Here is a 14,540-nt window from a genome sequence, read left to right as displayed (position 1 = left end):
TATTTGAGGAGCTATAGCGCAATTTTGTGTTTATTATATGTTAAATGTGCCATATCTCAATAGGTTTTTATTCAACAAAGAATCTGATTAGATAGTCGAACTCTCCGACCTCAAAAATATAAGAATACACTTTTAGATCATTAAAATACATGCAGAAATGACCCGAAATATCTCCTACCTATGATTTGAGGAACTTTGACTCGAAAATTACAAGTCCAGCAGTCACATGATGTCATGTGACATGTTGAACTTGTGTTTCGAGCATGACCGTTGATCCTTCCTCATCACCACCATCATTCCTCCCCTCCCCTCCCTCCCCTTCCCTCCTCATTGCTCTCCTAGGCTTATATTCAAGTGAGTATCTTCCCTTCCCTTCCCTAGCTCTCTCCCAGCTAATTCTAAGCTGGTTTAGGACATTTTTTTTGCCTATTTTGGACGCATTTTTGGGGGATTTTTGGAGGGTTATTTGAGGGGATACTCAACTAAGTACAGTTTAAGTAACTTTTAAGTCATTCTCAGAAACTTTAAGATATACAGGCCTAAGTATCATTAAGAAGATTCAGAAAGGTCCCTGTTCTTAATTGTTTCTTAATGACTGATTAAGAACAATTAAGAAAAAAACTTTTTTCCTGATGTAGGTCGTCCCTGGATTTGAAGGTCCCGGGTAGCCAATAGAACTTTGTCTCCTATTTTGTATTTTACCGCTTCTCCCCTGCCTCTATCCGCATATCTCCGCATGTCATCTTGTGCCTTTTTTAGGGCCGCTTGAGTTTCCTCGTGTTGAAGTTTCATGCGGTCCGCAAAATCTACTGCCACTGGGTGGTTGCCTTGTCGTCGACGATTGAAGCCAGTTCTTGGGTGTCTTCCTACATTGACTATAAATGGAGTTTCCTTTGTTGACGATTGCTCTTTATTGTTATAGGAAAACTCCGCCGTTGCTAACCAATCAGGCCAATCAGTTTGTCTATGATCAACAAATGATCGGAGATATTGTTCTAGTTCTTGATTGGTTCGCTCGGTTTGGCCATCAGTCTGTGGGTGAAACACCGTAGATAACCTAGTGTCGATTCCCAACATTTTATTCAACTCCTTTATAAAGTCTGCAGCAAACTGCGGTCCCCTATCTGAGATTACCGTTTCTGGTAGTCCATGCAACTTCCATACATGATCTCTGAACAGCTTGGCTAGTCCTAGCGCTGATGTCGTTTCCGTAGTTGGGATAAAATGAGCCATTTTACTGAAGCGATCGCACACCACTAAAATTGAGTCCATTCCCTGAGATTCCGGCAATTATACTATGAAGTCGACAGATACGTCGGCCCATGGTTTTGTGGGAATAGGGTTTGGCATTAGTTTTCCTGCCGGCGGTGTCGGTCGATTCTTATTTCGTTGGCATTGGTCGCATCCTTCTACGTATTTTGGACTTGCTTAGTGACACCTGGCCACCAGTAATTGCGCGTCACAATTTCTACCGTCTTCCATTGTCCTCCGTGTCCAGCAATGGGAGTATCATGATGTAGTTGATGATCTTCGTCCTTAATGTCTCGCCTTTTGGCACATAGACTTTTCCTTCCTTCAATACTAATCCTTCTTCTAGCTTCCACTCGTCTCCCCTTAGCGACTTCACTTTTGCTCGTTTCATTTCCTCCACCGCTTTTACCACATCATCTTCCTTTGCTTCTGATTTTCTGATTTTCTCTAATATTTCCTCCTCCTCCGCATTGATTAACATATGACCCTCTTCCATTGCTCGGATTGCGAAATATTCTGGTTTCAACAAGGTTTGATCCTTGTTATCGTCCTTTGTTCCTTGTTCGAAGTCAGGTCTTCTGCTCAATGCGTCTGCCTTCCCCATTGTCTTTCCTGGGCGGAATTTTAATTCGAAATTGAATCTAGATAGGTATAAAGCCCATCTGGCTTGTCGTCGATTTAGTTTTTGGGCTTTTGTGAAGTATTCTAGATTGCAATGATCTGTCCAAATCTCGAACTTATGTTTTGCTCCCTCCAGGAAGTGTTTCCATTCTTCTAAACACCGCATAATCCCCAGCATCTCCCTATCATGAATGTCGTAGTTTTGTTCCGTCTCCGTCATTGATTTGGAAATGTATGCCACTGGCCTCCACTTTCCGTCTTCACATTTCATTGATAATTCTCCACCCGTAGCATAAGCTGATGCATCGGATTCCACCTTTAGTTCTTTATCCAATTCTGGTGCTACTAGAATTGGATGTGATGTGAACTTCGCTTTTAATGTACAAAAGGCTTCCTCTTCTTCATCTCCCCAGCTCCATTTTCTGTCCTTTTTGACTAATGCGTGTAGTGGTTTTGCAATACTGGCGAATTTTTCAATGAATCGTCGATAGTAGTTTGCTAGTCCCAAGAATTTTTGTACGTCTTTAACGCATTTTGGGGTCGGCCATTCTACTATGTCCCTCACTTTTCTTTCCTCCATCTTGATTCCGTTTCTTCCTATCATACATCTTAAGAATCCCATCTCACTTTGTTTCCATTCACATTTTTCTGGCTTTGCGAATAGATCATTGTCCATCAACCTTTGCAACACTTCTTCCACCACCTTATCATGCTCTTCTTTATCGTCTGTTCCTATCAAGATATCATCAATAAATACAGCTACTTTTCCAGTATTTACTAAGTCCCTAAAAAGTTCGTTCATCATAGTCTGAAAAGTAGCAGGCGAATTTGTAAGTCCGAAAAACATAACAGTGGGTTCAAAGGCACCCATGAAAGTAGTAAAGGCTGCCTTCCACTCGTCTCCTTCTTTTATTCTAATGTTATTATAACCCCAACGTAAATCTATCTTAGAGAATAATCGTTTGCTACCCATAGTGTCTATAAGTTCAGAAATTAAAGGTAAAGGATAATTGTTTTTAATCGTCCAATCGTTCAAAAACCTATAGTCCTGCACCATTCTCTTCTTTCCATCCTTTTTTGGCACAAAAAATACTGGTGATGTTTGAGGAGATTTTGAAGGCCTAATATATCCTTTTCAGAGTTGATCCTTGATGGATGCTTGGACCTCTTCTCTTTCGTTCGGTGACAATGGATATATCTTCCCTTTCTTGGGTTTGAAATCCTCCTTCAATTCGATAGCATGATCCCATGGTTTTCTAGTAGGCATCCTCTCCGATTCCTTTTGTTTGAACACTTTAAGGAATTTGTGGAACCGTCTTGGTACCACTTGTTTTACTGACTCTATGCTTCGAATTTCTTCTTCTACCAGCATCTCTTCTGTCATTCCTCTTACCCACATTTCTAGTTGCTCTCCTTCTTGCCTACTCCTATTTTTCTTTTGGGCGCTTATTCGTTTAGGACGTACCTGTCCAGCCCCCGCTTGTCCCGCGGTGGCTGTCTTGCTGTTATCTTCTTCTAGACATTCTGCCTTATCCCCATTTAATCAGTCAGCCATGTCACCGGGTGATTGCGCCCACCCCTCAGCTTTCTCTTTGGGTTGTTGTGCCAACCCCTCAGCTCTACTATTAGCACGCCTGTTACGTGCCAATTCCCTGGCAAATGCTGCCTCGACTCCTAATGCGATCCCTTCGATGATGTTTTTTGGAGTGGTGAATCTCCCTACTGCCTTGTTCACCCGTTTGTATCTTTCTTCCTCATCTCTGATTTCTTCTTGCTCTTTTTCATATGCTTCTATCTTGGCCATGGTTGGCCCTTCCTCTTCGTCATCACTTCCTTTGTATGGCATTCCAAACTTGTCTAAGGCCATTTCTTCCATTGCTGGGCATTTGTGTTTGCTCAGCAAGTGTTCCGATGTTTGGGTTCCACACTCTTTGCATCTATACTGCAACACCATTCCCCAGTTTGATTTTCTTGGGAAGGAAACTAATTTCCAACTTGCATATTGCTTGTGTGACATATCAGGTTTTTCCCTCTTCTCTTCTTCTCGTGCTTCTTTCATCAACTCTCGTGTTGATTTCCTTGGTTCCTCCACCCTTCGTATCTCCTCCTGTTTTGCTTTTCCTTTATCCTTGTATCCACATCCTTCTGGACATCTCATCATCTTTACTTCTCCTTTCTCCCAATCGATTTCTGGGTTATGCATCTGTAGCCAAGGCATCCCTAGTATGACTTTATTTTTTCCGAGACTGCATATTTCAAAGGGCACTCTTTCTTTATGCCCCTTGTAGTATACGTTTGCAGCCACTCGATGTGTTACTGCCCCAGATGCGTTGATTGTTCCGTCGACATTTCTGACCGGGATTGGTCTTTCTAAAGGTTCCAGCTTGAACCCTTCTTCATCCGTGAACGCCTTATCCATAAACATCCCCGTTGCTCCACTATCTAATAACGCTTGTACTCCAACTCCATCATGCGTGTCCAGTTTCTCTACTCCCACATTCAGCTTAATTTCCCTTAAAGGCCGGATTGTCCTTACAAGGAAATTCTCCTCTCGTACCGTGTCGCAAACATTGATTTCATTACATAGTACATCAAATTTGTTGTAGGAAGTCAAACGAGGAGACTTTGCTTCCTTTACTCTTTTAAATTCTTCTGTTCTTCCTCGAACATCCCCTTCCAATATTCCCGCTGTTCATCCACATCTATCGTTCGTACATCTCGTGCTGGGGCCTTACTCCAGCAGTTCTTGGCCATATACCCCAACTTTCCACACTTGTAACACTTGATAGGACCTCGACTGGGTCCTGCTGCTGTGTCGACATCCATCGCATTGGGATCTCGATGTTGAGGCTGTGGCGTCATGAAAGTGTTGTTGGGGGTGTGGGTTCATAGTTGGGGCTTAGCTTGCCCCCGCCAATAATAATCTTCCTCTGGTTTTGCCTGTCTCCACTGCCTATCCAATTTCATGCTGCTTTCGTACCAACTCTTGATGGTAGTTGGTGGGCTTTCTGCTTCCATCAGCACCTTCCTTATTCTTCCTGACAAACTTCTTTTGAATTCTTCAATGAGGGCTCTTCCCTCATATCCGCTATCTTGTGCTATCCTCTTAAATTCTTGTACATGTTCCTCTGCACTCTTGCTTCCTTGTTCGATCAACCTTAATTTCCCTACTGCCATACTCTCCTCATCTGCGTCTCCGAAATTGTTTCGAAGGCTATCAAAAAGCTCCTCCGTGCTGTCCGGAGCTTCTTCTTCACTGTTTTCCATCATCTCCATAATGTTCTCTTTCCATGACTCCGCTGCTCCTCCTTGTACATACGATAGTATCCATGTGATCTGTTCTTCCTGTCTTCTGTTTGCCATTTTTAAATTCAAGTAAATTTTGCAGGCCGTTATGAAACCATTCAGCTCCCTTCCATCTCCTGAGAATATTTTTGGTTTTGCCACATCGATTTGTGGCGGTATATTGACAACGGGGAGGGGTGCGTCTTCCCCAGCTGGACCTGGTGGTCCTGGTGGTCCTTGGGGCTGGTTCTGCAGCGTAGCGAGCTGCTGCTGCAGTTGGGCGATGAGATTTTGCTGAGCGTTCAGCTGGTCGAGTATTTGTTGGGCGGTAGCCATTTCTGGGTTGTTATATTCGGGGGGAGGTGGTTGATATAGGGGTAAGGGGGATACGGAGGGTTCTCGTTGTTCTGGTTCGGATTCCTTGGATTGAGATTCCGAGGCATATTCTTCTTCTTCCTCGCTTTCAGAGGAAGGCACTCGAAAAGTTCCAGGCGGTGGTTGATGAGAAATTTTGAGGGAGGTGAGGGAGGTCTTTTCCTGTCACCTGATGCATATCCACCAATCCAATGAAGCCAATAGCCTGCTTCACTTGGATGTGTACACGAAGAGAGAAAAGGTTTTGTATTCAAGAATGGTCGCTTGACCGAAGGGATAGACTAAGATGAGAGGTATGTACGGGAACGGATTCCCACGCTAATCTAGAGAGTCACCTAAAGTGGGTCTCTCACTCCTCTGCGTGTACCAGCTGACAATGCAGCGGCAGCACGAGGTTGATATGGGAAAAAGTACAAGTATATAAGAAAAACACCTCACGTGGTGAACGTCTCGTGTCTAACTAAGGCACGTGACACACCTTAGTCTCAACGGGGTACGTTGTGACTGTACCCGATCACCCCTTAAGCCTAGGGACCGGCTATGTGTGTGGCGGCCGCGATGGCACGCAGAGAGTAGAGGGCGATAAGAGAGTAAAAGGTAGGGAGGGCACTGTGCTGTGCGATCCCTGGAGTAGTCGAATTCTACTGTTAGGGCGACTGTGATGTCACAGGTCACACCTGAATTTAAGAACTAAGAGGTAAAGTGACAAAAGTTTTATTAGGCCTGAACCTAAGAGAACTCGACAGAGTTTTCTATAAGTTTCCACCTACTTATATACCTAGACTGCGGCGCACATACCAACTACCCTAGGTAACTATTTATATACTGACATGAGAAAAGAAGTAACGTATGAGAAAGTAAACTAATTATACATTTGACATGAGAAAAGAAGAGTGGAGTAAGAAGTAAGTAAACAAAAGTAAATTGATCATAAAAACGTCAACAACACCAAACAAACCATAAAAGTGTCCACAAGTACAAATAACTCCTAAACAGGTAATTTGCTCACACAAACCAATGCCTCCCAAAGTAATTTGCCAACAACGTATCACATGGGCATAATACAAAGAATCCAGCTATTTCCCAATAGCGACGTCCCCAGTAAGTCCACCTCTGTATTACCCACACCTTCTGCTCCTCTTGGTCCCATACTGCTAAGGACATTCTCCCACATTCCCTGCACTGGTGATCCGATAGGTTCCATCCTACCGGCCTGTCTTCTCTTCCTATAGCCGCCGCTGCTCTTCTCCACTGTACTTGCTCCGCATGGTTCGGGGGTAAGAAAGATAAGATAAGATCATAAAGTTCAATTGGTAAATCTGTAGCTTGCGCCATTTTAGCAGTATGCCGATAGTTTAGCCTCCGTCAAACTGTAGCAGCAGAGGGAAATTATTATGTAATAAAATATGTGACAGATGTGACAGATGTGACACTGTGACATTCTGGCAAGGTTCTAACATAACAACTCTATCAATATCTTTGAGTTTAAAATTGTAGGCTTTAGATAATTTGGCTTACTGTTCCTCAAAGTCTGCTGATAAAATTGAAATAAATGGAAAGAGATGTAATTTCTTCCCATTTCCGTCATTAACCCATTTTCCCGATGGTGCAATTTCCGCTAGCTTGCGCAAAAAAATTGAAAATGATTCATGTCATACTACTCACTTGAAATCTACTGTACATGACTTTTATCTGCACCTGGTTCAGTGCGAACCTAAAATAACTTAGCGATATAATCATACTGTATATATATATATATATATATATATGAGACGTACCACTGGAAGTCATCCAACAATGCATCTGCCACCAAGTCCTTGACTATTCCGAATCTCCACTGGTAAATTTGCAATTCTAGCAATGATTGGATATCCCTGTTGTGTACTGAAGGTTGATAATTGTGATTTATCAGCAAAAATACTAAAGCACAGTAGTTTTCCTGTTGTCAGTAGTGTTGACTGCATACAATCAATAAATTTTAATAAATAAAATACATCAACCTTACTTGAAACTGATAGAAGCAGTCACAACCTTTATATTTGAATAGTACACATGTATTATGCAAACTTTATGCAAACATTACAGTAAATATTATTTCAATAATACGTGTACTATTTAAAACATATGTAAATTAAAAATGCAATAAAGCTCAATTTAAGACTTTTGTTTGCATAAAGTTTAAATATGTAAAACATATTACATAAGTACTATGTAAATTAAATTTACAGTAACATTTGCATAATGTTTACATAATACATGTGTGTTATTTAAATATAAAAGTTGTGGGTCTGTTAAGACTATGACCAGAAAGGGAACGCTAAGCCGGAAAGGACTTAGCGAACAAACGGCTTTGGCCTTAGCGACACGGGAACGGTGCTCTATGCCTTCCAACTAAGTTGATAGCCGATTTAGAGATAGAGACGAGCAACCCGCAGAATGCAGAATCATTTGAGAGCGAGAGAGAGATCAAGCAGAAGATAGCGAGGAACAATCTAAGTTAATTTTCAGACTGAAGTACCGTACAGTCATCAGGAAAACGTAAATCCAACTTTTGTTCAACTTAAATAACTTAAACATGAAAAAAAGTTCAAAATAAGGAAAAATTTACTCACAGGTTTTAAAACAGACTTTTTTTCTCCTTTTGAAACTTATTCTGACTTTGAGGCCAAGGTGTAGATGTTCAATCAAGTAATTTCATTGTTGAAAAGAAAGGATAAGTCATACTCAAGTCATAAAAGCATACAATTAAGGCAGCTAAGGAAAAATAAGACAAGCCAAAGTCATAAAATCAATTATAAGAGGCTTAAGAGTGAATAAGTCATAGAGAAAGTCATTATATTAGCATAACAAATACAATACATTGTATATAATCTACACAAAAGGATGAGATTGGATGATGAGGGAGTGATGATGAGAAAAGGAATATCCTACAAGTAACAAATGAGTATGAAAGCATACAGAGATAGAGAGCACTCACCAGTGACCAAAGAATCCCCAAAATCCTTCCAAACATCCCCTCAAATATCCCCCCAAGTATCCCCTCAAACATCCCCCCAAGTATCCCCTCAAATAAGCCTCCAAAATCCCCCCAAAAAAGCGTCCAAAATAGGCAAAAAAAGCGTCCTAAACCAGCTTAGAATCAGCTAGGGGAGAGCTAGGAAGGTGAAGGGGATGTTACTTACCATATTACAGGCCTGGAGGGCAAGAAAGGGGGAGGGGGAGGATGGGGAGGGGAAGAATGATGGTAGTGATGAAGAAGAATCAACGTTGTGCTCGAAACAGAAGTTCAACATGTCACATGACATCATGTGACTGCTGGACTTGGGATTTTCGAGTCAAAGTTCCTCAAATCATAGGTAGGAGATATTTTCGGGTCATTTCTGCATGGATTTTAATAATCTAAAAGTGTATTCCCATAGTTTCGAGGTCAGGGAGTTCGAATATCTAATTAGATTCTTTGTTGGATGAAAGCCTATTGAGATATGGCACATTTAACATATAATAAACACAAGATTGCGCTATAGCTCCTCAGATATTGATCGGATAATAAATCTAAAATCAGATTCGGATTCCTGGACCTTGAATACATATATTTGCACTCTTAAAACATGAAAATCGGCCCAGGAATCAGTATTAAACATGACATTCTTGTCATGTTTTTCTATATCTCCATAACTGGTATTTTTTCCGACAAAGACATACATATAACCTTATGTTCTTTTAATATTTTATGATTTGTCGTGATTTGTCCAGAATTTTCCGGTTAGTAGAGCAGGCTCTACAACGAGTCTATCTGCAATTGACAATGACCCCCCCCCCCATGATGGAATCTTGATATCTCCATAACGGGTATGTTTCTGACAAAAGCTTACATATAAACTTATGTTTTTTTAATATTCTAAGATTTGTCATGATTTTTCCGGAATTTTATGAGCAGTAGAACAGAACTTACAATGACTTGATGAAAAGGACATAATATTTCCCAAGACTTTTTTGCTTTGTGTGTTATTATTGCAACTTATCACCTTTTCTTTAACTTAGCTGTCAACTCTGCCTTCAAGTGCTCCCAAAATAAGTTCAAACTAAGGTATGACACGAATAAGACTAAAAAAGTTCATATAAGATTTGGACATTTTGCTGATGGAGGGAGTGATGATGAGGGAGTGATGATGAGAAAAGGAATAGTCTACAAGTAACAAATGAGTATGGAAACATACAGAGATAGAGAACACTCACCAGGGACCAGAGAATCTCTAAAATCCCCCCAAAACTCCTCTATACATTCATCAGCAAAAAAGATTTTTTCTTAATTGTTTTTAATTGGTCATTAAGAAACAATTAAGAACAGATACCTTTCTGAATCTTCTTAATGATACTTAGGCCTGTGTATCTTAAGGTTCTTGGAAATGACTTAAAAGTCACTTAAACTGTACTTAGTTGATGTCTTTCTCATAGATATAAAAATATTGACATAAAGATAGATTAGTAAAAAGTCATATTCAAGTCACTCAAGTACATAATTAAGACACTCAAGGTCAACTAAGACAATAATAAGAAGCTTAAGAGTGAAAGTGATTATATTAGCATAGTAAATATAATACATTGGATACAATCTATACAAAAGGATGAGATGGAAAGATGAGGGAGTGATGATGAGGGAGTGATGATGAGAAAATGAATAGTCTACAAGTAACAAATGAGTATGAAAACATACAGAGATAGAGAGCACTCACCAGTAACCAAAGAATCCCCAAAATCCTTTCAAATATCCCCTCAAATATCCCCCAAGTATCCCCTCAAATATCTCCCCAAGTATCCCCCTAAATAAGCTTCCAAAAATCCCCCAAAAAAGCGTCCAAAATAGGCAAAAAAGCGTCCTAAACCAGCTTAGAATCAGCTGGGGGAGAGGTAGGAAGGTGAAGAGGATGTTACTTACCATATTACAGGCCTGGAGGGGGAGGATGGGGAGGGGAAGAATGATGGTGGTGATGAAGAAGAATCAACGTTGTGCTCGAAACAGAAGTTCAACATGTCACATGACATCATGTGACTGCTGGACTTGGGATTTTCGAGTCAAAGTTCCTCAAATCATAGGTAGGAGATATTTTCGGGTCATTTCTGCATGGATTTTAATAATCTAAAAGTGTATTCCCATAGTTTCGAGGTCAGGGAGTTCGAATATCTAATTAGATTCTTTGTTGGACGAAAGCCTATTGAGATATGGCACATTTAACATATAATAAACACATATTTGCGCTATAGCTCCTCAGATATCGATCGGATAATAAATCTAAAACCAGATTCGAATTCCTGGACCTTGAATACATATATGTGCACTCTTAAAACATGAAAATCGGCCCAGGAACAAGTATAAAACATGACATTCTTGTCATGTTTTTCTATATCTCTAAAACTGGTATGTTTTCCGACTAAAATATACATATAACCTTATGTTCTTTTAATATTCTATGATTTGTCATGATTTGTCCAGAATTTTACGGTTAGTAGAGCAGGCTCTACAACGAGTCTATCTGCAGTTGACAATGACCCCCCCCCCCCCCCATGATGGAATCTTGATATCTCCATAACGGGTATGTTTTCGACAAAAGCTTATATATAAACTCATGTTTTTTTAATATTCTAAGATTTGTCGTGATTTTTCCAGAATTTTACAGGCAGCAGAACAGAGCATGTAATGTAATGTCTCTCTAAACATATTTTATAGTGAACATAAAATTGTCTACACTCGAAAAAGTTGATGATCTTGATTTAACTTAAGCTTCTGTTGAAAGATTTTAGTTCTTTTAAACATCCTTTGATCCTTGGTTTTCTCCTTTTTTTCCCTTGAGATAAACATGAATTTATTTTTTGACAAGGTCAGCTACTTTTAATTTTTATGGTTCTTTGTTTTCTTATTCTTATCTTTGAGCTATATTTCTAAGAACCATTTAAGTAACAAGGGTGTTCTTGGACTCCTGAACCTTCTTTATAGTCTTAACCTGTCATTAAGTAATTCCAAGTAGAATTAAGAAAAATGACATTTTGCTGATGCTTCCCCAATTATCCTCCCAATCATCTGCTCAAGTATCCCCTCAAATAACCCTCCAAAAATCCCCCAAAAAAGCGTCCAAAATAGGCAAAAAAATGTCCTAAACCAGCTTAGAATTAGCTGGGAGAGAGCTAGGGAAGGGAAGGGAAGATACTCACTTGAATATAAGCCTAGGAGAGCAATGAGGAGGGAAGGGGAGGGAGGGGAGGGGAGGAATGATGGTGGTGATGAGGATGTTATGAATTTACCAACCTATAAGAGGGACGTCATCATGCTTACTCATTTCTATATCCCTGGATATACTCTTCCCCACCTACGCTTCTCCCATCATTCATTCCCATGTCACTTTCTCTTTGACGTTACCTTGTTTATCTTTTCCTTCTCAGAATCATTCTTATTGTTCCCTTGATTGATCTTTCATGTTACCTGTTATATCTTTTCCTTCTCATGATCAATATTCTATTCTCATGATTGATCATCCTCCTTCCTAGTTTATACTTTCCTTCTCACTGATTACTCATCTACCTCGGTCATGGTTACTCAGCCCGTTCTATAGTTAGTTACCTCGGGTAGATAGTCTTAGTATAAGTAAGCGTAGATACTCTCTGTATTTCCCTACGCTTTACCAACTTGCTTTTCCCCTTACTCGCTCTCAAGTCTTTGCCTTTCATTGCAACCTGAGTTTTGCCTTAAGGTTGTAACATTTGGTAAAGCGTCTCTAGCTCACCTTGCAACTAGTAAGTACCTTGGAAGGGTACTGTGCAGCTTACTCTTGCTGCAGAACCGAAATTTTTTAGCCATACGGGCATCAGACGAATTTTAGCCACACGGGCACCAGAGAAGTAGTGTATGAGCACAGAGAGAAACGACTACGACAGTCTAGACGAAGAACACTACGAACGAGTAACCAGATCTACTAGGAGAAACCAGAACAGGAAGAACCAGAAGAAACGACAACCAGTTGACTTTAGGAGTTACAGAGACACTAGGAACCCCGTCGACACAGAGACAGAGAACGAGAACACCATCGACACAGACAATCAGAACACCCGAGACAACGACAACATGAGTGGACTCTGAACCAAGTGCATTGCCCAATCCCACATGTCAACGCACCGAAAATCATAGTCCATGGTAAGTTTCCCAATCGCCGAAGTCATATTGTATTTTTCAAACTGAAGTAACCGACTACAACTGAATCAAACTTTGAATTGAAGATCGTGCAAAAGGAACTTACTTTAGGAACAAGATTTCCTGCATTCACCAAACATCTCTCCAGATCGGCAGCCGATTTCAATCCAAACGAATCTTTGCCCGAAACGCACTTGTTGATAATGTCGCAGATTTTTGAGACATGTGTTTTTGTAAGCGATGCTTCAAGAGCGATCTCAGCGAACAGGAATTCAGACTCGGTTTTGAAAGGGCTGAAGGTATCCGACTGAGGCGAAGTAGGTGGAGGAGGCGATGCTGGCTGGGGCTTCCGAAATTCAAGCAGGGGAATTTCAACAGTTGGGCGACTTGAGTTTGGGTGATACTCAATCCGAATATCAGTAGCGCTTTCAGAAGATAAAATGGACAAAGAATCTGGTACACCGAGAAGATTTCCATTAGCAATCAATGCTCAGCTGGTGATAGCTAACTGAGAGTTACCATCGCTGCTTTCCGACTGAACATTTTGAATGTCTGTGGAGGTTGAGGGTTTTTGAGAAAGTTCTGGCAGTGGCCTACTCTCCCAGGGGGCTGGTGTAAATACTATCGGCTTTTGCTTCGCTTTTTGAGCTAGAAATAATCGCAATACTACAAGCCCAACTGGTATATGGATCTAACCACGCACCCTTTGCCATTTCCCTAGCCTTGATTTGCCTTTTCCGATACTTATTTCCTACATCAGCAAGCCCATCTATGTTTGGACATTGTCGCTCGTGAACCTTGACACCCCGACGGGTGAACAGCTTTTCGCAGTATTGGCATTTGACTTTAGCCGATCCTGAAGGTTGCATTGGGGCTTGCATTTGATAGAAATAGAGTAGGCCAAAGAAGTAGCGTGCAGTGGGGAAGTGAAGATGTTATGAACCGTGACATCTACGGTTATATTTCTCATAGTTTTTACTTCATTTGTAATTACAATTATGTTTTCCTTTTAGTGTACTTATATTTCGCTATCTTGATTGTGATTTTCTTACATACTCTATTGATCTGTTTTAATGATCCGGAAATAGTTTATAATTAACTTTCTATAATTATCGTTCACTTGTTCCGTTTCTATTTTAGTGTGACAAAAACTTCTTTTCAATTCCCGAGTCGTCCCCAAGTCGAGTCTCGGTACCTTAAGAAGTTGATCTTAGTTATATATAGAGTACTTGTAAAACATATATAAGACGCTCAACTTTACCATGTAGAAACAACGTTTCTACTTGGTTAGGTGGAGACTTGAATACAAAGTCTTAGTCTAACTATACGCTTGAACCGTCAGACTTAATTGCTAAGCTCTATAAATCGCTCTCAAGCTCTTAGTACTATAACGGCGCATTTGAGTTACTCTTCTCGATTTATCGAGGAGGTCTCCTTTGTTACGCTTTAGAACTCTGAGTATTTCTATCGACGTAACGCCCCAGCTTAGGACCAGGCCGGGGTCACTATAACATTAAGTAGAAACCTTCCTCTTCCGTGATCAGGACAGAGTAATTCGGTTGCCGAGATACCCATCGAGTGCGCATAATAAAGTTGAACTTGGGTTACCGTGGATAAAACACTAGACTGTCTTAAAACTACTACACAACCCCTATATTTGAATAATACACATGTTTTATGTAAACATTATGCAAACATTACCATAAATATAATTTACATAGTACATGTGCAATATGTAAAATATATCTAAACTTTATGCAAATAAAAGCCTTAAAATGGGCTTTATTGAATTTTAAATTTGCATATGATTTACATAGTACACATGTAT

At 40.3% G+C, this 14,540-nt stretch overlaps 3 protein-coding genes across 3 annotated transcripts; all 3 read right to left on the bottom strand.

Annotated features, from left to right (window-relative positions):
• Positions 1-4,569: 4,569 nt before the first annotated feature.
• AGABI2DRAFT_56181 (hypothetical protein) lies at positions 4,570-4,728 on the bottom strand (the record flags this gene model as incomplete). Its single annotated transcript, XM_006457121.1, has 1 exon — positions 4,570-4,728. A coding segment is annotated over one exon (159 nt), but the record flags the coding sequence as incomplete, so codon positions are not given.
• A 30-nt stretch (positions 4,729-4,758) lies between these two features.
• Positions 4,759-5,493, bottom strand: AGABI2DRAFT_146791 (hypothetical protein; the record flags this gene model as incomplete). Its single annotated transcript, XM_006457120.1, has 1 exon — positions 4,759-5,493. One exon carries the CDS (start codon positions 5,491-5,493, stop codon positions 4,759-4,761), a length of 735 nt encoding a protein of 244 aa, XP_006457183.1.
• A 6,967-nt stretch (positions 5,494-12,460) lies between these two features.
• AGABI2DRAFT_146790 (hypothetical protein) lies at positions 12,461-13,581 on the bottom strand (the record flags this gene model as incomplete). Its single annotated transcript, XM_006457119.1, has 5 exons — positions 12,461-12,566; positions 12,698-12,756; positions 12,819-13,165; positions 13,232-13,360; positions 13,416-13,581. The coding sequence occupies 5 exons, from the start codon at positions 13,579-13,581 to the stop codon at positions 12,461-12,463; spliced, it is 807 nt and encodes a 268-aa protein (XP_006457182.1).
• Between the last annotated feature and the right edge of the window lie 959 nt (positions 13,582-14,540).

Source organism: Agaricus bisporus, assembly GCF_000300575.1.
Source record: "Agaricus bisporus var. bisporus H97 unplaced genomic scaffold AGABI2scaffold_15, whole genome shotgun sequence".
Lineage (NCBI taxonomy): Eukaryota > Fungi > Basidiomycota > Agaricomycetes > Agaricales > Agaricaceae > Agaricus > Agaricus bisporus.
The sequence above is the reverse complement of the archived record's forward strand: the minus strand, read 5'-3'. Positions and strand labels throughout refer to the sequence as shown.